Below are 24843 nucleotides of genomic sequence, written 5' to 3'. Positions count from 1 at the left end.
TGTAGAGCTTTCATGCCATAGTTGGTCCAACCTTCTGTGGACCACTAAAGAGCAAGGATGGACTGCCCCAACCAGTTTTTGTAATTTTCTAAAACCATACATTCATTTTACTAGAGGATCATAGACGTTAAAGACTTAAAACAAACTTTAGCAATTAAGACAGGATACCAAGATGCAAATGCCTGGTTAAAATGGATCAAATATTCCATCTGCACGTTAAACAAAAGCAATTGTTATGCATGTGCACATGGCAGGCCAGAGGCCCAGATTGTCCCCTTTCCACTAAGATGGCCCTCCAGTCGACCAGGTGTGGGCTGCATGGTAGCTCTTTTCCAGGATTCTACAGCCTGGAGTAATAAGTCATGCCAAGCTCTCTGCTATATCCCAAAGTCCGGCACCCTGTGGGTCAGCCCCCAAGGGCCATCCAGCCTCCATCTCCCAACACTAAGTTCACTTTGTGTCTCTCACGACAGGGAGGAAACTTAGTGTTTCTTGGAGACCTGAAAGGATGCAGTGAGCTAAGAATTTTCAAGAGTTTATCAATCAGTCAGCCCTTGTTCTTCCCCAAGCGGATGTGTGGTGGTATTGTGGTGGACCTTTACTGGGCACTCTGCCGAATAACTGGAGTGTCATTTGTACTTTAGTCCAATTGGCTATCCCTTTCACCCTGGCATTTCATCAACCAGAAGGAAAAAAATAAGACATCGTAAAGCGAGAGAAGCCCCTTATGAGTCTTTCGACGCTCATGTCTATTTAGACGCAATTGGAGTCCCATGAGGAATACCAGATCAATTTAAAGCTTGAAATCAAATAGCTGCAGGATTTGAGTCAATATTTTTGTGGGAGACAGTTAATAAAAATATAGATTAGACAAACTACATCTATTACAACCAACAGCAATGATCCTTTCATGAGTTAAAAGAAAAACTCATGTCAGCCCCAGCACTGAGGCTACCTGACCTGACAAAACTCTTAGCAGTGTATGTGTCAGAAAGAGAAAAAATGGCAGTTGGAGTTTTAACCCAGACTGTGGGGCCTTGGCCAAGGCCAGGGGCCTGTCTTTCAAAACAACTAGACAGGGTTTCCAAAGGCTGGCTCCCAGGTCTAAGCACCCTAGCAGCAATGGCCCTGTTAGCACAAGAAGCAGATGAACTAACCCTTTGGCAAACCCTGAATATAAAGGCTCCCCATGCTGTGGTAACTTTAATAAATGCCAAAGGACATCATTGGTTAACAAATGCTAGATTAACCAAGTACCAAAGCTTGCTGTGTGAAAATCCCCATATAACCACTGAAGTCTGTAACACCCTAAACCCCACCACTTTGCTCCCGCTATCAGAGAGCCCAGTTGAACATAACTGTGTAGAGGTGTTGGACTCAGTTTATTCTAGCAGACCCAACCTCCGAGACCATCCTTAAACATCAGTAGACTGTGAGAGGTACATGGATGGGAGCAGCTTTGCCAACCCCTGCAAAGTGACTCTGAAGAAGACGACAAGCCCTGCTCCAGTCACACCCAGAAGCTGACTGGTCCACGCACGGCCGAAGCATGAGGAAACTCATCATGGGACTCATTTTCCTTAAAATTTGGACTTTTACAGTAAGGACTTCAAGTGACCTTCCTCAGATTGAGGACTGTTTCCAGTATATACATCAAATCACTGAGGTTGCTATGGTTTTATTATTTTATGGTTATTACAAGTGTACTGGAACTCTAAAAAGAACTTGTTTGTATAATGTTATTCTATACAAGGTATGTAGCCCAGGAAATGACCAACCTGATGTGTGTTATGACCCATCTGAGCCTCCCATGAACGGTTTTTAAAATAAGATTAAGGACTGAGGACTGGTGAGGGCTTGTAAAGTGTTAGCCAAAACAGAAGAAAAAGGGGTGCCCAAACAAATCACCTTAAAATTTGATGCCTGTGCTATCATTAATAGTAATAAGTTGGGAATAAGGTGTGGCTCTCTTAATTAGAAAAGAGGCTATATGGCAGAAAGTAAGTACATCTGTCATAAATTAGGACTGTGTGGAAATAAATGTAAATACTGGTCTTGTGTCATTTAGGCCACTTGGATTAAAAAAAAAAAAAGAAAAGAAAAGGATCCAGTCCACCTTCAGAAAGGAAAAAATGGCCCTTCCTGTACTAAGGGGCAACGTAACTCCTTAGAGCTAGTAATAACCAATCCCCTCGATCCTCGCTGGAAAAAAGAGGAGCGTGTGACCTTAGGAATCGATGGGGCTGGACTGGATCCTTGAGTAAATATCTTGCTTCAAGGAGAAGTTTACAAATGCTCTCCTGAGTCAGTGTTTCAAACTTTCAATGACAAACTAAATGTGCCAGTACCAGAAATTCCAGGAAAAACAAGAAATTTGTTTTTGCAATTAGCCGAGCATGTAGCCCAGTCTCTCAATGTCACTTCATGTTATGTATGTGGAGGAACTGTAATAGGAGATCAATGTCCATGGGAAGCCCGAGAATTAGTACCTACAGACCCAGTTCCTGATGAATTCCTGGCCCAAAAGAATCACCCTGATCACTTCTAGGTCCTAAAAGCCTCAATCATTAGATAATACTGTATAGCAAAAGTGGAGAACGACTTCACCCTTCCTGTAGGAAGACTACACGGTGGAGTTCAAACCACACAGAGAAAAATCCATTCCGTAAATTTCCAAAGTTGCAGATCATTTAGACCCACCCAGAATCCCACCGGGACTGGACGGCCCCCACTGGGCTATACTGGATATGTGGACATAGAGCCTATGCTAAGCTGCCTGACCAGCAGACAAGTAGTTGTGTTATTGGCACCATTAAACCATCTTTCTTCCTACTGCCCAGAAAAACAGGCAAACTCCTGGGGCTTCCCTGCCTATGCTTCCCACGAAAAGAGAAGCATAGCTATAGGAAATTGAAAAAATTATAAATGGCCCCCTGAGAGAATCATACAATATTATAGGCCTGCTACTTAGGCATAAGACGGCTCGTGGGGATACTGGACTCCCATTTACATGATCAACCGAATCATATGGTTACAAGCTGTCTTAAAAGTAATCACTAATAAAACCGGCAGAGCCTTGACTATTCTGGCCCGGCAAGAAACTCAGATGAGAAATGTTATTTATCAAAATAGATTAGCTCTTGACTACTTGCTAGCAGCTGAAGGAGAGGTCTGTAGGAAATTTAACCTTACTAATTGCTGCCTACACATAGATAATCAGGGGCAAGTAGTTGAAGACATAAAGATATGACAAAACTGGCACATGTGCCTGTGCAAGTGTGGCATGGATTTGATCCTGGGGCCATGTTTAGAAAATGGTTCCCAGTGCTAAGATGATTTAAAACTCTTACAATAAGAGTTATAATAGTAATAAGAACCTGCTTACTGCTCCCTTGTTTGCTACCTGTACTTCTTCAAATGATAAAAAGCTTCATCGTTAACTTAATTCACCAAAATGCTTCAGCACAAGTGTACTATATGAATCACTATCGATCTGTCTTGCAAGAAGACATAGGTAGTAAAAATGAAAGTGAGAACTCTCACTATTGAGTGAGAGTCTTAAAGTTGGGGAATAAAGGAGGAGACCACCCCTCATATTGTCTTATGCCCAATTTCTGCCTCCAAAGAAAGAAAAAGTAAAAACTAAAAGGCAGAAATGAAATCCACAAGCAGACAGCCCGGTGCCACCCCCGGGCCTGGTAGTTAAAGGTCGACCCCTGACCTAATCGGTTATGTTATCTATAGATTACAGATATCGTATAGAAAAGCACTGTGAAAATCCCTATCCTGTTTTGTTCCGATCTAATTACCAGTGCATGCAGCCCCCAGTTATGTACCTCCTGCTTGCTGAATTGGTCACGACCCTCTCCCATGCACCCCCTTAGAGTTGTGAGCTCTTAAAAGGGACAGGAATTGCTCACTCAGAGAGCTTGGCTCTTGAGACAAGAGTCTTGCCGATGCCCCCCACTGAATAAACCCCTTCCTTCTTTAACCCAGTGTCTGAGTAGTTTTGTCTATGGCTCATCCTGCTACAATATGTTTAGGATATAGAAAACAAGAATGCCTTCCTCCCTCCGTTCCTCCTTTCCTTTCTTTCTTCCTTCACCTTCCTCTTTATTGAGAGGCAAAAACATGCCAGGAAGTATTCAAAGAATAGTCCCTGCCCAAAGGATCATATAACCTAAGGACTAAAGCAAATAAGCAATTTCTTTAAAATAAGTTGTCTTAGATGTAAATTGAAGTTGTGTATGTGTCCAAAAGAGGGCCTTAATAGCTCCTTATAGAAAGAAGTCTCTTGATGTAACCTGAATAACAGTCATCAATATGCCAAAAAGAATTTCTAAGATCATGTAACTGCGCCAGTTGAGTAGCAGAAATGAAATACCACAGGCAGTAATCTTGATCCAGAGTGGTTTAAAAGTTTTCCCATGACATTCAGGATGGACCAAAAAAAAAAAAAAAAAAAAAAAAAAGGCTCAGTAACACCATAGCCATTTATGTAGAAAGTTCTTCCAAGGTAGGGGCTGACTTCTGCCTAAAAAACAAACAAACAAGCTTTTATTTGAAGTTCATGGGTACATGTGCAGGTTTGTTACACAGGTAAACTCATGTCAGGGGGGTTTGTTGTTCAGAATACTTTGTCACCCAGGTTCCAAGCCTAGGACTTAATACTTATTTTTTCTAATTATCTCCCTCCTCCCATCTTCCACCCTCAGGTAGTGCGCAGTGTGTGTGGTTCCTCTCTCTGTGTCCATGTGTTCTCATCATTTAGTTCCTACTTATAAGTGAGAACATGTAGCATTTGGTTTTCTGTTCCTGTTAGTTTGCTAAGGGTAATGGCCTCTAGCTTCATCCATGTTTAAACAAAAGATATGATCTCATTTTTTTTATGGCTGCATAGTATTCCATGGTGTATATGTACCACATTTTCTTTATCCAATCTGCCATTGATGGGTATTTAGGTTGATTCCATGCCTTTACTATTGTGAATAGTGCTGCAATGTACATTCATGTGCCTGTGTCTTTATGGTAGAATGATTTATACTCTTTTGGGTATACAACCACAAATGGAATTGCTGGGTTGAATGGTAGTTCTGTTTTTAGCTCTTCAAGGAGTTGCCACACTGCTTTCCACAATGGATGAACTAATTTACACTCCACCAACAGTGTATAAGTGTTCATTTTTCTCTGCAACCTTGCCAGCACGCTATTTTTTGACTTTTTAATAATAGCCATTCCGATTGGTGTGAGATGATATCTCATTGTGGTTTTGATTTGTATTGCTCTAATGATCAGTGATATTGAGCTTTTTTTCATATGCCTGTTGGCTGCATGTGTCTTCTTTTGAAAAATATCTGTTCATGTTCTTTGACTACTTTCAAACTTTTTTTATTTTTTTCCATTGCTGATGAACAAATTAACTTTGCCCACTTTCTCATGGGGTCGTTAGCTTTTTCTTGTAAATTTGTTTAAGTTTCTTATAGATGCTGGATATTAGAACTTTACCAGATGCACAGTTTGCAAATATTTTCTCCAATTCTGTATGTTGTATGACCTAATTTAATTACTTCCCCAAAGACCCTATCTCCAAATACAGACACATTGGGGGCTAGAGCTTCAACATATGAATTGGGGGGGGGGGGGACAAATTCATTCCATAATGTCTGGTTGTATGTAAATAAGGTATTTGCAGTTGACTCTTTGTTTTCATGTTCAAGAGTCCACTGAAGATATTGTCACTTCTTATTTATAACTCATACAATTGTAGACCCCTGACAGACTGCCTTTAAAAAAACTATAATCTTGGGCCAGAATATATACATATACACACACAAACACACATACATATACACACACACACACATATATATATACACACAGACATATATATATTTTTTCTTTTTTTCTTTTCTGTTTTTGCCATGGAGTCTTGCTCTGTTGCCCAGGCTGGAGTGCAGTGGCATGATCTCGGCTCACTGCAAGCTTTGCCTCCTGGGTTCATGCCATTCTCCTGCCTCAGCCTCCCGAGTAGCTGGGACTACAGGCACCTGCCACCTTGCCCGCCTAATTTTTTTTTTTTTTTTTGTACTTTTAGTAGAGACGGGGTTTCACTGTGTTAGCCAGGATGGTCTCAATCTCCTGATCCGCCTGCCTCGGCCTCCCAAAGTGCTGGGATTACAGGCGTGAGCCACCGCGTCTGGCCAGAAAATACATTTTTAAGTGTACAAATTAAAAATGTATAGCTCAGTAAATTGTAACAAAGAAAATGTCATATAGAAAACTATAACCCAAGTCAAGAAAGAGAACATTACAATACATCAAAATTCTACCTCATATTATACTTTTTACTTCTTCCCTTCTCCCTAAGGGAGAACTACTATATTGACTTTTAATACTATAGTTGAGTTATGCCTGTTTTTTAACTTTATAAGTGGGAATCATAGTGGATGCTACTTTGTGGTTGGCTTTTTTATTTGATGTTGTTTGTGAGATTTATACAGGTTGCTGGGTGTAACTGTAGCTGGTATATAATATCTCATTGCAGGAATATACCACAATTTATTTATTCCTTCTACTTCTGATGAACATTTGGGTGATTACAACAATGCTACTATGAATATTTTTATACACCTCTTGATACAAATATGCACAAATTTCTACAGAGTAGAATTTAGAAATGGATTTGCTGGCTCTCAAGGTATATGTGTTGTTAATCTTAAAAGATATGCCAATTTCTTTTCTAGTATGGTTGTACCAATTTATACTCTCCCAGTGAGTAAATGAGAGTTTCATAGTTGAACATCTTTATTATCTTAAAAAATTTAAAGATAATTTAAAGATAAGCATACATACCATTGGTATGTATCTCCTAGTAGTTGTAACTTGCATTTCCCCAGCACATATAACCATGAATCTCCTTTCTGTCCCTATAGATTTGTCTATTTTGGTCATTTCACATAAATGGAATCAAATGTGGTCTTTTGCAACTAGCTTCTTTCACCTAACATAATGTTTTCAAGTTTCAGCCATGTTCTAGCATGAGTCAGTATGTCACTTTAACTGCTGAATAATATTTCACTGTATGGATATCACACATTTCACTTATCCATTCAATAGTTTATACATGTTTGGGTTGTTTCCATTTTAGGGATATTATAAACAATGCTGCTATCAACATTCATGTACAAGTTTTTACATGGACATATGTTTTGATTTTCTTGAGCATATACCTAGGAGCTTAATTGCCGAGTCATATGGTAACCCTATATTTAACATTTTGGGAAACTGCCAAACTATTTCGCTAGCTGAGGCACTATTTTACATCCCTAGGAGAAGCGGATGAGGGTTCTAATCTCTCCCCAACCTCACAAACACTTAATTTTTGTATTATAGCCATCTTAGGGGATGCAAAGTGGTATCTCATTGTGATTTTGATTTCCCTTAGGGGTAATGATGTGCCTATTGGCCATTCATATATCTTTTTTAAGATTTTTTTTTTTTTTTTTTTTTTTTGAGACGGGAGTCTCGCTCTGTTGCCCAGGCTGGAGTGCAGTGGCGCGATCTCGGCTCACTGCAAGCTCCGCCTCCCGGGTTTAGGCCATTCTCCTGCCTCAGCCTCCGGAGTAGCTGGGACTACAGGCGCCCGCCATGTCGCCCGGCTAGCTTTTTGTATTTTTTTAGTAGAGACAGGGTTTCACCCTGTAGACCAGGATGGTCTCAATCTCCTGACCTCGTGATCCACCCGTCTCGGCCTCCCAAAGTGCTGGGATTACAGGCTTGAGCCACTGCGCCCGGCCTTAAGATATTTCTATTCAGATTCTTTGCCCACTTAAGAATTGTTTTGTCTTTTTATTATTGAGTTGTAAGTATTCTTTATGTATCTAGATGTAAGTCCCTTATCAGGTATATTATATAATTTGAAAACATTTTCTTCATTCTGTAGGTTCTTTTCACTTTCTTAATAATGTATCTGAAGCACAGACTTTTTTTTTTTTTTTTTTCTCACTCTGTTGCCCAGGCCGGAGTGCAGTGGAGAGATCTCGCTCACTACAACCTTCGCCTCCTGGGTTCAAGCAATTCTCCTGCCTCAGCCTCCCAAGTAGCTGGGATTACAGGTGCGCACCACAATGCCCGGCTAATTTGTTGTATTTTTAGTAGAGACGGGGTTTCACCATATTGGTCAGGCTAGTCTCAAACTCCTGACTTCGTGATCTGCCTGCCTTGGCCTCCCAAAGTACTGGGATTATAGGCATGAGCCAACGTGCCTGGCCAGAAATTTTTAATTTTGATGATATTGAATACATTTTTCTTTTGTTACTTGTGCTTTTGGTGTCATTTACTCATGTCTTTTGGTAAACACAAGTTCTAATTTTAAAAAACTATTTCTAATGGTGCCATAAACAAGTCTTATAAAATTTACCTCTGTATTTACTGTAAAATTATTCATTATATCCTTCAATATCAATAATAAATATAAAGCTGTGGGGGAGAATTTTTTTCAGAAAATAGTATTTAAAAATGTTGTCTTTGCTAAAAAGTTGACATGTATCCTTTAAATGTTTCCTTTCTGTCTTTTCAGGAAGCCCAAAGATCATTTTTTAAACTTTCGCTGAAGAAAAATAATATGCATAAGCAAAAATGCATATATATAAATTTATAATTCACAGAATCTTCAAAAACTGACACACCTGGGCAACCAGCATGCAAGTCAAAACACATATATTATTAATGTTTCAGAAGTCTTCCTCTTGCTCTATTCTCCCTTTTCTCCACCCACCCAGCTTGACTTCTAACATCTTAAATTAGCTTTGCCTGTTTTTGTGCATCATGTAAAAAGAGTAACATAGGGTATTATCTCTTTATCTGGCTTCCTTTGCTCAACATTATTTCTTATTTTTGTGAGAGTCATCTATATTGTGGCATGTAGTTGTAGATAGTTTAATTTTTGTTGTGTAGTGTCCAATCACTGAGTATACTGTGATATATTAGACATTATAAATAGATATTATAACTTGATGGACATTCAAACAGTTCACAATTTGAACCTATTACAAATAGTGTTGTTAAGAATATTCTAGTGCATTATTTTGGTGAACATACGTATACAATTTTGCTGGAATTGCTAGGACACAGGGTATGAATATGTTCAAGTTTAGTAGATACTGCTAAACAGTTTTCAAAAGTGATTGTATCAATGCACACTCCCACACTATGCATGAGAATTCCAGTTGCTCTACATCCTTCTCAACGCTTGGTTTTGTTAGTCTTGTTTTAAAATTGCAAACATTCAAGTGAGTATGTAGTGTTATCACACTGTGGCTTTAATTTGCACTTCTCTGATGACTAATGAAGTTGAGCCCTTTTTCATTTGTTTATTAGCTATCTGGATATGTTCTTTTGTGATGTACCTGTTCATATATTTTGTACATTTTTTAGTTTTTGAAATTAATTTTTTTTTATTTTCAGGGATTTAGGGATACAAATGCAGTTCTGTTACATGGATATATTACACAGCAGTGAGATCTGGGCTTTGAGTGTACACATCACCTGAATTGTATTTGAAAAGTGATATTTCATCCCTCACCCACTCCCATCCTCCCACCATTTGGAGTCTCCAGTGTCTATTATGCCCCCATATGTCCGTTTATACCCATTGTTTAGCTCCCACTTATCAATCAGAACATGTGGTTTTCAATTTTCTGTTTGAGTCATTTCACTAAGCATAATGGCTTCTAGTTCCATCCACGTTGCTGCAAAAGACATAATTTCATTTATTTTTATAGGTATGTAGTATTCCATGGCAAAAATATACCACATTTTAATCCAATCACCTGTTGATGTACACTTAGATGGATTCTACTTTACTATTGTGAACAGTGCTGTGATAAACATGAGTGCAAATTTTTTAAAAAGTAGATTTTCTATGTTTTTTATATTGATTACCACTTTTTTATTCTGAATAAAGATTCTTTGATGATATATGCATTGTGAATACATTCTCCCAGTCTACGGCTTGCCTTTTTCCTTAGTGATGTCCTTAATCAACAGAAGTTCTCAATTTCTAATGTAGAGCTCTTTTTTTTTGTTTTCAATTTAGACAGGGTCTTTCTCTGTCACCCAGTCTGGACTGCAATTGCATGATCTCAGCTCACTGTGCCCTCTGCCTCCCTGACTCCAAAACAGCAAAGATGGCTGCCTGCTCCTTCCTCTGGGAGCTCTGTCCCAGGGGGACACCAACCTGATACTGACCTGAACACTCCTGTAAGAGGTGTCTGGGGATCCCTTTGGGAGGTCTCACCCAGTCAGGAGGAATGGGATCAGCGACCTGCTTAAAGAAGCAGTATGGCTGCCCTTTGGGGGACTGGGTGCACTGCACTGGGCGGGATCCCCTTTTGTCCAGACTGTCCAGACTCTCCAGAGCCAGCAGGCAGGAAAGGCTAAGTTGGCTGAATCACAGAGACTGGCCACCCCTCCTTCCAGGGACTCTGCTCCAGAGAGATCAGAGTTCTGTCCATAAAATCCTGGCTGGAGTTGCTGAAATTCTCACAGGGAGGTCCTGCCCAGTGAGAAGGGATGGATCGGGGTCCCACTTAAAGAAGCAGACTGGCCACGATCTGCCACAGCAGCTGTGCTGTGCAATGGGGAGGAAGTTCTCTTCTATGCTTAGTTTGTTGAGACTTTATCAGAAATTGATATTGAAGTTTGTCAAAAATTTTTTCTGTATCTACTGAGATGATTATATAGTTTTCTTTTTTAGTTGGTAAATGTCATGAGTTATTGATCAATCTTTGGATATTAAACAAACCTTGCATTCCAGGGACAAACCTCACATTGTCATGATGATGTATTCTCTTTTTAACATTTAGTCATACTTAATGTGTTAAAATTTTGTTTAAAATTTTGAATCTATGTCATAAGACATATTAGCCTATAGCTTTCCCCTTCCTCCTCCCCCTCCCCCTCCCCATCTTCCTCCTCCTCCTCTTCTTCTTCTTCTTCTTCCTCTTCCTCTTATTCTGTCTATTCAATTTTGATATCAGGGTAATGCTGTCTTCATAGAATGAGTTGGGAATTACTTCCTTATTTTCAGTTTTTTTTAGAAGAGTTTTAGTTGAACCGGTAATATTTCTAAGGCACAGCTTAGTTGGGTGCCTGTGGTTCAGGTTTTCACATAAGAATACAGTCAAGGTGTCACCTGTTTCAAAGTTCACTGACATGGCTGTTAGTAAGCCCCAGGTACTTGCTGGCAACAGGCTGGAAACATCAGTTCCTTGCCAGTGTGGGCCTCTTTACAGGAAAGCTCATAACACAACTGCTGGCTTCCCACAGAGTGAGTTAGTGGGACAATGAGAGAGATCCAAGATGGAAGCCACAGTTTTTGTGACTTAATGCTAAAAGTGACATCTCATTAATAAGCAACTCAGTAAGTTCACCCCATACTCAAGGAGAGAGGATTTCATAGGAGTGTGACTACAAGGAGTTGGGAATCATTGAAGAACATCTTAGAGGCTGCCTACCATAGTTGTTTACAACATTACCTTATCCCTCATATCTGTAGAATCTATAGTGATGTCACCTCTCCCATTCCTTATTTGGGTAATTGTATCTTATTTCTTTTTATTCTGATCACTTTGGCTAAAGGTTGATCAGTTTTACTTATCTTCATAGCTTTTGGCTTTACTGACTTCTTCCTATTGTTCTTCTGTTTTCTATTTTATTTTCTAACCTGATCTTTATTATTTCCTTTCTTCTACTTACTTTGGGTCTCATTTGCTCTTTTTTTCTGTTTGTAGAGTGGAAGCTAAGGTCATGGATTTGAGACATTTCTTCTTCTCTAATATGGAGTTTAGTGCTCTAAATTTCCCCCAATACTGCTTTAGTGGCATCCAATGAATTTTAGGTTGTATTTTTCATTTTAATTCTGGTCAATATTTTCTAGCTTTCCTTTTGATTTCTTTTTTGACCATGGATTATTTTAAAGTGTTCTATGTAGTTTCTACATATTTCAGGATTTTCCAGAGATCTTTCTGCTGTTGATTTCCATTTTAATTTGATTGTCAGAAAACATACTTTTAATGACTTGAATCATTTTTTTTTTTTTTTTTTTGAGACAAGAGTCTTGCTGTGTCACCCAGGCTGGAGTGCAGTGGCATGATCTTGGCTCACTGCAATCTCTGCCTCCCGGGTTCTCCTGCCTCAGCCTCCCAAGTAGCTGGGACTACAGGTGCACACCACCATACCCATCTAATTTTTGTATTTTTAGTAGAGATGGGTTTTCACATGTTGGTTAGGCTGGTCTCAAACTCCTGACCTCTGGTGATCTATCCGCCTCAGCATCCCAAAGTGTTGGGATTACAGGCATGAGCCACTGCACCCGGCTTGAATCCTTTTAAATTTAATGAGACTTTTTCTATGGCCCAGAATATGATATATCTTAGTAAATGTTCCATGTATACTTCAAAAGAATATGTATTCTGCTATTGTTGGGTGAAAGGTAATATAAATGTCAATTGGGTCAAGTTGGTTTATAGTGTTCAAGTTTTCTTTATCCTTACTGGTTTTTGAATTTTTTTTAATCAAAAATTCAATATCTGCAACTGGATTTAAACATTTTTGTATTATTTTTATTATGTTAAAATATTTTTCTTCCTCTTCTTTCTTGCATGTACACACACATGAATAATCACACACACAGTCACAAATTTAGAGACCACAGAATTGTAATGAAATAAAGCATCTGATTGTGATGCTGCATCTTTTAATAAATGTATTGTTCAATAAAACACTTTTTTGAAACTGGGTTATTTTATCTTTCCTTGTCTGACCTTGTAAGCCACTTAATTGTAAAATGTGTTTCTATTCAGAGTACCTCTTAATATTTTATTCTTTATGCCAAGTCATGCTCCCACTGCAAACAAAACAGGCAGCAAAGTCTTTAATAGAGTGAAAGAAATATAAGGGTTTCTAGTATAATGCTGTTTACAGGTGTTCCTGTTTTAACAGGATATATAAATGCTTGCTAAACCTTGTATTCCGCAAAATTATATGTAAAAATAATAGTTTGTGGGGAAAATAGGATGGGGTCATAACACTCAAAAGAGTTAACTTTGTAACAAGAGTATTAATAAAATATTAAATCTTCCAACTAAAACACTACCACCCAGTAAATGTCCACTATCATTTGTACTCAGTATCAAAGTCAACTTCTACAGTCTTAAATCTCAAGACACAGGTCCTCAGGGGCATTCATCTCCAATAGATAACATTGTCAGAAAATTAAAAATCTGCTCTGGATCTGTGCTTTCTTTAACAATCAACTGAAGTTTTTAAACATAAGGCAAATGTCTTCTCCGCTTCTTCATCTACTCCTACAGGCTCATGTTGTAGGGAAGACACAAGTTCTTAAGCCATTAAGCCAGACACTACTTGCCCTAAGGGAAGGAACTGCCAAGCTTAAAGCTTCCTTTACTAGCTGTGAGAAAGCTTGCCCCTGAATGTTTAAACTATTGATTTGGTGGGGGAAAAGTAACATATGAATCAATGACATAATTTTCTTATTACCAACTGGGTAATACCAATTAAGTATTACTTTGCATTATAGAAACATGTTATAGCTGAAAAGACTACTTCATAGTTCTCTAACCTTGAAATGCATGATTTTCCCAGTCATTTTGTTGGCAGTAGCCACCGCTGGGATTTAAATATCTTTCCTTCCAGGATCACTGGATGCATATTTACTGAGCACCTATTATGTCCCAGAGTCTGTTCTAAATGCTGGAGACACAGTGGTGAGCACAACAGGACAGGTAAAGTCCCTGTGTTCACAGACTTCCATTCTGGTAGGGGATACAGACAATCAACAGGTAAATCAATAAATATGGTAATAGCAGACTATGCTTGCTATAAGGAACATAAAACAGGCTGATAGGATATGGAATGAGATGAGCGGGTGATCATGGGTAGAGATGCTATTTTAGATAGGATGATCAGGGAAAGTGTCTCTGAAGAGGTGACATTGGAGCCAAGACCTACAAGATGAGAAGGAATTAGTAACGGGAAGATCTGAGGAAGACTTCCAGGCAGAGGGAACAGTTCAGGAACAGTAAGTACAAAAGCCTTGAGATGGGAGTCAGTGTAGTGTGCTTGAGGAACAGAATGAAAAGTGGCTGAGGCAGTCTCTGGGGTATACTCTAGTTGGAGTGCCACATATCACCACCATGCTGAGGTTGACCCAACGACCAAGTCACTGCTGCTTAATAATTCCATGTCCTCCATGCCTAACATGGCAAAACAGCATCCCAAAATGCAACTGACCGACTCTCATCTGAGTGTCAAATCCACAGGCAATGGAGCACAACATGCTTGGTCACCACACAGGGTAAGGCTGGAGTGGGGCTGGACGAGTTTGGCTGGTTTGAAGAAGCTGTTAATTTCTGATTGTGGGCTCCATCTAGAAGTCAGCTGTGGGCTAAGGAGAGGGCTGGGGCAGGGCTTCTCATGAGGCACCCTGGGACAGCTGTGGTAGGATGAGGGTACAGTGTTGGGGTGGGAGAGATGGGATGGGCCCTGAGGAAGGATGAAATTGCATCCAAGCCAAGGTGCTACAAGTCCCTTTAGAAAAACATCACCATTTTGCTTCTTTTGTGAATCCTGGGAGCCATACTTACCTCGATGAGCCTGTGACTTTCCAGTCAGCCAGAATTATCTAGCAAATAGCCAGGTAGTAGTGCTTCATTGCTTTTGCAGAAACCCTAACTCACCCAGACTGGTTCTGCTGTGCTGTCCTCAAGTTGAGTGTTGCTTTGGAATCCTCTATATGGTCTTCATTTTAAATATAAATACCTCATCTTCTCAGAAGGATTGTACCTCCATTATAGAGAGAGACTCTTCATTCTCTTCTTTGGATACCCTTGCAGTAGTTAGCACAATACTGACCTACATCTTTCTCTTTCTCAACAGGTAGACTATTTCAGAGGGAACTTCTCATGTGGCTTAATCCTGTGGTGGGAGACCAGCTAGCGGCTTGTGCTGCCAAAATAATACTAACATTCTGGGTTTCATGATTCAGCTATGTGTGATGAGAAACTGGGCTGCTTACCTGTTCTTCCTGTAGCGAATTGTAAAGGCAAGAAAGAAAAGTATCAGCAGAAGTCCACAGCTGAGAAAAGTCCAAACAATACCCAAGAGGACAGGAGATAATGAAGAGATGGTCTTACTGCTGTGGTGGGAAGATGTCTGAGGACAGAATAAGGAGAAGCTGTTAGGAATGAAGGATTTTCTACAGGTCAAAAACAAACTGCCCCATCGTCACCAATGCTGGGAAATATGTATCCTGCATGAGCAGTTCCTCCTCCCCCTCCTCGCCTTCCTCATCCTCCTTTCCTTCTACCTCCTGCTCCCCAACACCACCACCACCACATACATCTGAGCAGCCCTGGTATCCCGTGGCTGCTCACTTACAATTGTTGTCTTGCAGAGATCATGAAGGGGTCTCCGATCCAGCTCCTGGCCAGGAAAGCTGTCACACAATTCAGAGCAGTTTATTTCAGGCTCCATGTCACCACATGCCCCTGTTGGTGTGTGCTTATTCACAGTCTTGGTTACCCACTGGTAGGGATGTAGATCTTTGACTAAAACACAAGAGCAACTCAAATCTTTTCTTCAGAGGTCCCATTTTGGAGCTGGCTGCAGGCTCAGAATCCAGAGTGAACAACACATTCAGGTAGAAGCAAAGGGTTATTTCACTAGGCTGCTTCATCAGACAGCCTTCAACTGGTCACCCTCCAAAATCAGACATCCTTCAACTGGTCGCGGGCTGCCAGTGCATGCCATGTGAGTCAAGAGTGGACATCTTAGTAACCATCAGGCTACACAAAGTGATGATTCTGGTTAACCACCAGATGGCAGTCACTGCTTGAGTACCCTCACTCTGGTTCCTGAAGAAAGGAAAGCAATTAAACCTGTTAAACAAAGGCACGCGCGCGCGCACACACAAACACATAAATGGTTTATTACAGAGGTTTTAAAACATCATCTATTTTAATTACATAGTTATATTTTATTATACACTTTATTATATATATTATAAGGTATCAAATATACTTAAATAAACATATTTTAAGCCATTATAATAAATAATATTTTTAAAACAAAGATAAAACATATCTAACATTTTCTGCAGTTTCTTTTCAGATCCTTTTTATGGCCCAGTACTGTAAAGACCTTAGCTTAGACTTGTGAGCCACATCTTTCTTTTTTCCATACTGGAAAACCCAGTGCCCTCCCAGGATCTTTCTATGCAGTTCATGGCTTAAGTTCTGTCTGATCCTGGATGGTGCTGGGCTCAGGTGCCCCATGCTGTCTCCTCACATGATCTGTCAGTCACTCTAGCTCTTGTTCTCTCAGTGAGGAACATTCTATGTCCAGTCAGTTGGGGTCACAGAAAGGTACCCAAGCTGCCTGCAAAAGTCTTTGTTTGTATTTAAACTGTGAGACTAACAGGAGTGAGACAGACTACTCAGACAATAGGGAAAGAAACTGGGGAGCTCTAGGAACTCCTGCAGAGTGAGTGGCTGGCCAGAGGATGGTGTTATTTCTCTCAGAATATCCTTGCAATATGAATAATGTGATCTAAAGAGAAGCTCAGCCTTGTGGAACGAAGATAGAAAGGCAAAAAGGCTCAAATTAGCACCAGGAGAAAAGATAGCCATATCCCTAATTCTTTAAAGCAATCAATCCCTTAATAGAGAAAATAGATTTGAAATTTTACCAATGGTAATCTAAAAGAGGCTGCCACTTCTGCTTTGTGTGTTTTAAACAGCTTAGCACAGTTTTCTTTCATTGTGGAGGAAAATTGGAAAGGCAAAAATATCAGTTACTATTATTTCAATTGCCACTGAACACAGGGCCCATGTTTAAGCCAGAACAACAGTGACAGGTGGAGAGTGCCATCTTTTGAGTCTGTGTGCTTATGCACAAACAATATAGCACCAGGTGCTGGCCATTCATTGGCCTCTCATATGTTCCTGAATTATTTACCAGGTTTATTACAATGAAATCCCAAGAGAACTAAAAGCCACTATCTCCCATCAAGGCATTTAAATTCTTGCATAGTCTGGTCAGATTATTTAATGCAAAATTAAGAAGCAAATATAAAAACCTATTTGCATTCTAATTTAGTTGAGATTTTAATTGCTAGAAAGATATTTTTTCTTTTCTTTTTTTTTTAAAGTTAGACATTTCCTATTGTGCCTTCTAGCATACAGCCATACTGCAAACCACAGGGAGGACTATTACGACATGATGGATTAGAAGAAAATGTATTTTTCCTATATTGCCCTTTTAATCATAGTGGCAACTAAGTACACTTACATTTGAACCATTATTCATTCGATGTTTATATATTATTATATCATTTGGAAGAAGTGTGTATGTGTATATATGGGTGTATGTATATATAAAACCTCATTTTGTCCTCACTATAGTGTTTTGTGATGTAAACACTATTCCTCATTTTCAAATAAGTAAACTGAAAAGCAGAGAAGAGGAAAACCCTGCTCCAAATCTGCAGAGGCAAGAATCCCAGGAGTTTACATTCCAAAGTCAATGTCATCCCAGTATACACTCCACATGGTACAGACACTCTGGACTAATCTCTTCCAAGAAGACACCAATGGGCCTCTTGGGTTTCTTCAGCTTCAGTTCCCAGAGCTGCACTTCTGTGGGCTCCCTAGAGCATGGCATGCCATAGTGCCTCTTTACTAGTAGTTCTCAATTACGCAGTTTTGCACCTTTAGGGGACATCTGGCAATTCTGGAGACATTTGTGGTTGTCAAAATTAAGAGAAGGGTGCTATTCACATCTAGTAGGTAGATGCCACGGATGCTGCTAAATATACTATAATTCACAGGATGGTCCGAACAACAAAGAATTATCTGGCCCCAAATGTCAATAGTGCTAAGGTTGAGAAACCCTGGTCAATACTGTACACCCCAGGTGGGCTGACAATCTTAAACTTCAATTATCTTTGAGGGATTCTGTGAATATGATGGGGTTGTCCATCTGAACCTAAAGTCCTGGGGGATGCAACTCTGACTTGGGATAAATTTCTGAGCACATTCTAGAGGTACCCTTGGATAAGCTAAACTCACCGACATGGAACTCCGAATGCTAGGCCCCTCTTTAGTCCATGGACATCCAGTGTAGAAACTTTATATACTGTGATATTGGGCTCCTACATAGGACAGGCATTAAACTGCAAACTTGGCACACATTCACAGAGATTCACACAAGAGGAGCTGATGAAACAATGAAGGGCTCAGTCATTGAAAGGAAAGAGTTGAATGGTTTCAAAAAGTGTTCAGAGATTGGGAAAGTGGGTGGGGAGTTATCAGAGAGGGTAATGGTAAGACATCTGACCAAAACATATATACAGAATCGAAGGCACAAAGGTAAGGGTCTTCCAGGCCCCTCCAAAAGCTACCTCCCCACTGTACCCTCACACCAAAGTCTCTAGGGAGAAACTGTTTATGTCACAGGCAGTAGTAGACCCAAGGCCATGCGTGGTAGTGTTTGCAATTTATTTGACAGAGATTACAGAATCCTTCCCAGTGATTAGGATCAGGAAAACAGACACTATTCCCAAGTGCAAGATGGTCATTTGCAAGTTCACCCCTCTGTATAGGCCCGTATCTTTCTCACAAAATCTCTATTCTTCTATACACTATTTATGACCATTTAAAAACAGTCATACAAATACTGTTTTTTAACAAGTTGTTTTGGTTGTTTTGCAGTTGGTAGAACTTCTGCTTCTGTCTGTGAAGAATTAACTGCTGTGCAAATTGCTTTTTTCTGTGAAGTTGAACACCAGACAAAACACATAACTATTTTCAGACATTGTACAACAGATGCCACACAACCAGGGTTCCTAAGAGAAACTGCCTGAAGGTCGTTTCCAGGTCACAGCACGTGGAGGGAAAACCAATCAGAACCTAGAATTCTACCTGAGGTAAGGGGAATGGATTGCAATTTGAAGATGTTGAGGTGGTTAGAATTTGTGGGGCAGAGTAATGAAGAAGAGTGGGGAGAGCACTTTGGAAATTTGCAGAGGATCCCCCTGAGTCTTTTTCTGAGTACTGATTTGAATATGAGCAGGAAGAAACTACTTGAAGTTGAAGAAAAAACATTGATAGGCAATAGCTGAGTAATTCCTGGAGCTCACACAGGGCTGAGACTACGCTGTGTTTCCATCAGCCAGTGTGGAGAGACCCCATAACACGCAGGACATTGGAGAGAATCCTTAGAAAAGCCACATCTTAGTAGTAAAAATAAATTAACCCTAAACTAGATGTTACTCTGGATATACCCTAAAGGAAAGTCTCAAATGGATCAAAGTGATCTGTAAAAACTCAATTGCATTCCAGAACACAACTCAATGCTCTTAAAAGGAATATAACAAGATCCAGTGTTCAACAATGTAAAATTCAAAATAATCACCAGGCATTCAAAGAAATGAAAAAATATGACCTATAACCATAAAGTTTTAAAAAATAGATAAATAATATCATAGAAATAACAGAAATGATACAACTATCACACAAGAACCTTAAAACAACTATTATAAATATGCTCTAGGATATAAAGCAAAATATGAACAAAATGAGGAAAAAATTGAAAGATAATCCAAATGGAACTTCTAGAGATAACAATAATATCTGAAATAAAAATATAACAGATCAGACACTGAAAAAAGAAACACTGGTTAACTTAAAAACATAGCAATAGAAATTATCCAAAACTCTGACCTCATTTAAAATTGCTTCACACTCCCTCTGGCTTTTGTAAATGTTCTTTCTCTGATCTGCCTTTTCCTCCATTGTCTTCAACAGCTTGTATTTTTATGTATTTATTTTTTTGAGACAGAGTCTCACTCTGTTGCCCAGGCTGGAGTGCAGTGGTGGGATCTCAGCTCACTGCAACCTCTGCCTCCCAGCTTCAAGTGAGTCCCCTGCCTCAGCCTCCCTAGTAGCTGGAATTACAGGCACCTGCCACCATATCCAGCTAATTTTTGTATTTTTAGTAGAGACCAGGTTTCACCATGTTGGCCAGGTTGGTCTCAAACTCCTGACCTCAAGTGATTCGCCTGCCGTGGCCTCCCAAAGTGCTGGGATTACAGGTATGAGCCACCATGCCCAGCCTGTCCTCAACACTTTTTAATGTGTTATTTATTTATGTATTGGTGTCCACTGTTTATTGTTTGACTTCCCCCATTAGAACACAAATTCTATGAAAGTAAGGATCTTAATTTTGTATACCAGTGTATTTCCAGGTGCACAAAGGGAAAAATGATTGATAAGAATGATATATGGCAGAGGAACAAGATGGCAAAATAGAAGTCTCCACTGATCATTCCTTCTGCAAGGACACCAAGTTAACAGCTATCTACACAGAAAAAAAAATCTTCATAAGAACCAGAAATCAGAGCAGAAAGGAAAACGGGACCAAACTCAGCTGACATGTACAAATGGAAGGAGGATTTAAAACAGCCCTAGCCAGAGAGGAATCATCAATCCCAGTGGTCTAAACTTGAGTGCCTGCAAATCTCACCAGGGAGGGCCAGAGTGTTCTTTGTTTCCAAGTAAACTTTAAAAGCAGTCTAGGCCATAAGGACTGCAACTCTTAGGTGAGTCCTAGTGCTGAACTAGGCCCAGAGACAGCAGATTGGGAGTGCATGCAACCTACTGAGACACCAGCTGGGGCAGTCAAGAGAGTACTGGCATCACCCCTCCCCTTACCCCAGGCTACACAGCTTACAGCTCCAAAAGAGACCCCTTCCTTCCACTTGAGAATAGGAGAGGGAGAAGTAGGGGAGAACTCTGTCTTGCATCTAGGATACCAGCTCAGCCACAGCAGGATAGGGCACTGGTCAGAGTCATGAGGCCCCCATTCTAGGCCCTAGCAACCCGGTGACATATCTAGATACACCCTGGGCCAGAGGGAACCCACTGCATTGAAGGAAAGGACCCAGCCCTGCCAGCATTTATCACCTGCTAAGTGAAGAGCCCTTGGGCCCTGAATAACCAGCAGCAATAACCAGGGACTATGTTGAGGGCCTTGGGTGAGCTTCTGAGACTTGCTGGCTTCGGGGGGCCTCAGTACATTACCAGCTATGGTGGCTGCAGGACAAAACTCCTTCTGCTTGACAAAAGCAGAAGGAAATGTCAAAGGGACTTTGTCTTACACTTTAGGTACCAGCACAGATACAGGAGATTAGAATACCAAGAGGGCTCTTGGAGCCCCTGATTATAGGACTTGACCTTTGGGCAGCATTTCTGGACCTTCCCTCGGCCAGAGGGGAGCCCACTGTCCTGAAGGGTGAGTCTCAGGCTAGGTAGCATTCAGGACAAGCTGATTTAAGGGACTTTGGGCCTTAAGGGAACATCAGCAGTAGTCTGGCAGTCCTCCTCATGGCCTGGGTTGGCAGTGGCTACAGGATGAGGTTCCTCTGCCTTTGGAAAGGGGAGGGAAGAGTGGGAAGGACTGTGTCTTGTGGTCTGAGGGCCAGCTCAGCCACAATATGACAGAACACCAGGTAGACTTCTAAGGTTTTGGACTCTAGTCCTTGACTCCTGGACCTACCTGGGGCATGGGGGAAGGACAAAGCCTTTCCTCTAAAATCTGGAACACAACAAGGATATCCACTGCCATCACTGTTATTCAACATACTACTGGAAGTCCTAGCTAGAGCAATTGGATAAGATAAAGATATACAAAGCATCCAAATTGGAAAGGAATAACTCAAATTATCATTGTTTGCAGACAATATGATCTTATATTTGGAAAAACCTAAAGACTCTATAAGAAAACAATTAGAACTGATAAATTCAATAAAACTGCATGGTACAAAATCAACATACATTTACCCAAATAAATATGAATCATTCTATTATAAAGACACATGCACATGTATGTTCATTGCAGCACTATTCACAATAACAAAGACATAGAATCAACCTAAATGCCCATCAACGGTAGACTGGATAAAGATAAAAAAATAAAGTTCTTGTAACACACAAGAACTTTACAATGCAATCACAAGTATCCATAGGATAGACCAAGCAGTGGAAAGAATCTCAGAGCTTGGACACTCTTTTTCTGCATATAGACAGGCAGACAAGAATACAGAAAAAAAAGAAAAAGAAAAGGAATGAACAAAACCTCAGAGAAATAAGAGATTATGTAAAGAGACCAAACCTATTACCTGACTGGGGTACCTGAAAGAGAGGGCAGAATGGAACCAAGTTGGAAAACATACATCAGGATAGCATCCAGGAGAACTTCTCCAACCTAGCAAGATGGGCCAAAATTCAAACTCAGGAAATGCAGAGAACCCCAGTAAGATACTCCACAAGAAGATCCCTCCAAGACACATAATCATCAGATTCTCCAAGGTGAAAATGAAAAAAAAAAAAAATGCTAAAGGTAGCCAATGAGAAAGTCCAGGTTACCTATAAAGAGAAGCCCAATAGAAAACAGTGGACCCCTCAGCAGAAACCCTACAAGCCAGAAGAGACTGGAAATCAATATTCAACATTCTTAAAGAAAAATATTTCCAATCCAGAATTTCATATCTGGCCAAACTAAGCTTCATAAGCGAAGGAGAAATAAGATCCTTTTCAGACAAGCAAATGCTGAGGGAATGTGTCACAACCAGGCTGCCCTACAAGCACTCCTGAAGGAAGCACTAAATATGGAAAGGAAAATCTGTTATCAGTTAATAGAAGAACATACTAAAGTACACAGACCAGTGACACTATGAAGGAACCACAAAAACAAGTCAGCAAAATAACCAGCTAGCATCATGATGACAGGATCAAATTCATACATAACAATACTAACCTTAAATACAAATGGGCTAAATGCCCCCAATTAAAAGACACAGAATGGCAAGCTGGATAAACAGCCAAGGCCCATCAGTATGCTGTCTTCAAGAGACCCATCTCAAGTGCAAAGACACACACAGGCTCAAAATAAGGGAATGGAGAAAAGTTTACGAAGTAAAGGGAAAACAGAAGAAAGCAAGGGTTGCAGTCCTAGTTTCTTACAAAACAGACTTTAAACCAACAAAGATTAAAAAAAGAAAGACAAAGAAGGGCATTCCATAATGGTAAAGGGTTCAATTCAACAAGCAGAGCTAACTATTCTAAATATATATGCACCTAATACAGGAGCACCCAGATTCATAAAGCAAGTTCTTAGAGACCTACAAAGAGACTTAGACTCCCATACAATAATAGTGAAATACTTTGACACTCCACTGAAAATATTAGACAAATCATTCAGACAGAAAATTAACAAAGATATTCAGGACCTGAACTAAGCTATGGATTAAGAGGACCTGATAGATATCTACAGAACTCTCCACCCCAAAACAACAGAATATACATTCTTCTCATCACCACATGGCACTTTCTCAGCAAAAGCAAAAGAATTGAAATCATAACAGTCTTTCCGACCACAGCACAATCAAATTAGAACTCAAGATTAAGAAATTCACTCAAAACCACACAACCACATGGAAACTGAACAATCTGCTCGCAAATGACTCCTGGGTAAATAACAAAATTAAGGCAGAAATCAAGAAGTTCCTTGAAACTAATGACAACAAAGAGACAACATACCAGAATCTCTGGGGTGCAGCTGAAGCAGTGTTAAGAGGAAAATTTACAGCACTAAATGCCCACATCAAAAAGCTAGAAAGATCTCAAGTTAACAACCTAATATCACAACTAAAAGAATGACAGAACCAACAGCAAACGAATTTCAAAGCTAGAAGAAGACAAGAAATAACCAAAATCAGATCAGAGCCGAAATGAAGATATAGACACAAAAAACCTTTCAAAAAAATCAATGAATCCAGGAGCTGTTTTTCTAAAAAAAAAAAATTAATAAAATAGATAGGCAACTAATTAGACTAATAAAGAACAAAAGAGAGAAGAATCAAACAGACACAATCAGAAACGTTAAGTAGGATATCATCACTGACCCCACAGAAATACAGACAACTATCAGAGAATACTATAAACACCTGTATGCTAGAGAATCTAGAAGAAATGGATGAATTCCTGGACACATATACCTTCTCAAGACTGAAGCAGGAAGAAATTGAATCCCTGAATATACCAATAACAAGTTCTGAAATTGAGGCAGTAACAAATAGCCTACCAACCAAAAAAAGCCCAGGATCAGACAGATTCACAGCAGTACAAAGAAAAGCTGGTACCATTTCTCCTGAAACTTTCCCAAAAAATTGAAAAGGAAGGACTTCTCCCTAACTCATTCTTGAGGCCACTATCATCCTCATAACAAACCTGGCAGAGATACAACAACAATAAAAGAAAACTTCAGGCCAATATCTTTGATGAACATTGAGGCAAAAATCCTCAATAAAATACTAGCAAACCAGGCCAGGCGTGGTGGCTCAAGCCTGTAATCCCAGCACTTTGGGAGGCCGAGGCGGCCAGATCACAAGGTCAGGAGATCGAGACCATCCTGGCTAACACGGTGAAACCCCGTCTCTACTAAAAATACAAAAAAATTAGCCGGGCATGGTGGCAGGCGCCTGTAGTCCCAGCTGCTCGGAGGCTGAGCTGGGAGAATGGCCTGAACCCGGGAGGCGGAGCTTGCAATGAGCCGAGATTGTGCCACTGCACTCCATCCTGGGGGACACAGAGAGACTCCGTCTCAAAAAAAGAAAAAAAAAAAAAATACTAGCAAACCAAATCCAGCAGCACATCAAAAAGACTATCCACTACTATCAAGCTGGCTTCTTCCCTGAGATTGGAG

General features: G+C 40.1%; 1 protein-coding gene across 2 annotated transcripts in view; it reads right to left on the bottom strand.

The window, feature by feature from the left end:
- GPR156 (G protein-coupled receptor 156) overlaps positions 1-24843 on the bottom strand; it is a 116944-nt gene that overhangs the window by 53542 nt on the left and 38559 nt on the right. For both annotated transcript variants that reach the window (XM_033211106.1, XM_033211107.1), the window contains exons 2-3: positions 15460-15935; positions 15098-15234 (exon numbers count right to left, since the gene is read on the bottom strand). In XM_033211106.1, coding sequence (XP_033066997.1) covers positions 15098-15234; positions 15460-15555 — 233 coding nt within the window. In that variant the 5' untranslated portion in view covers positions 15556-15935. The remainder of the gene's footprint in view (positions 1-15097; positions 15235-15459; positions 15936-24843) is intronic.

This window comes from Trachypithecus francoisi, unplaced genomic scaffold (genome assembly GCF_009764315.1).
Source record: "Trachypithecus francoisi isolate TF-2019V2 unplaced genomic scaffold, Tfra_2.0 Lachesis_group0, whole genome shotgun sequence".
Taxonomy (NCBI): Eukaryota; Metazoa; Chordata; class Mammalia; order Primates; family Cercopithecidae; genus Trachypithecus; species Trachypithecus francoisi.
The sequence above is the reverse complement of the archived record's forward strand: the minus strand, read 5'-3'. Positions and strand labels throughout refer to the sequence as shown.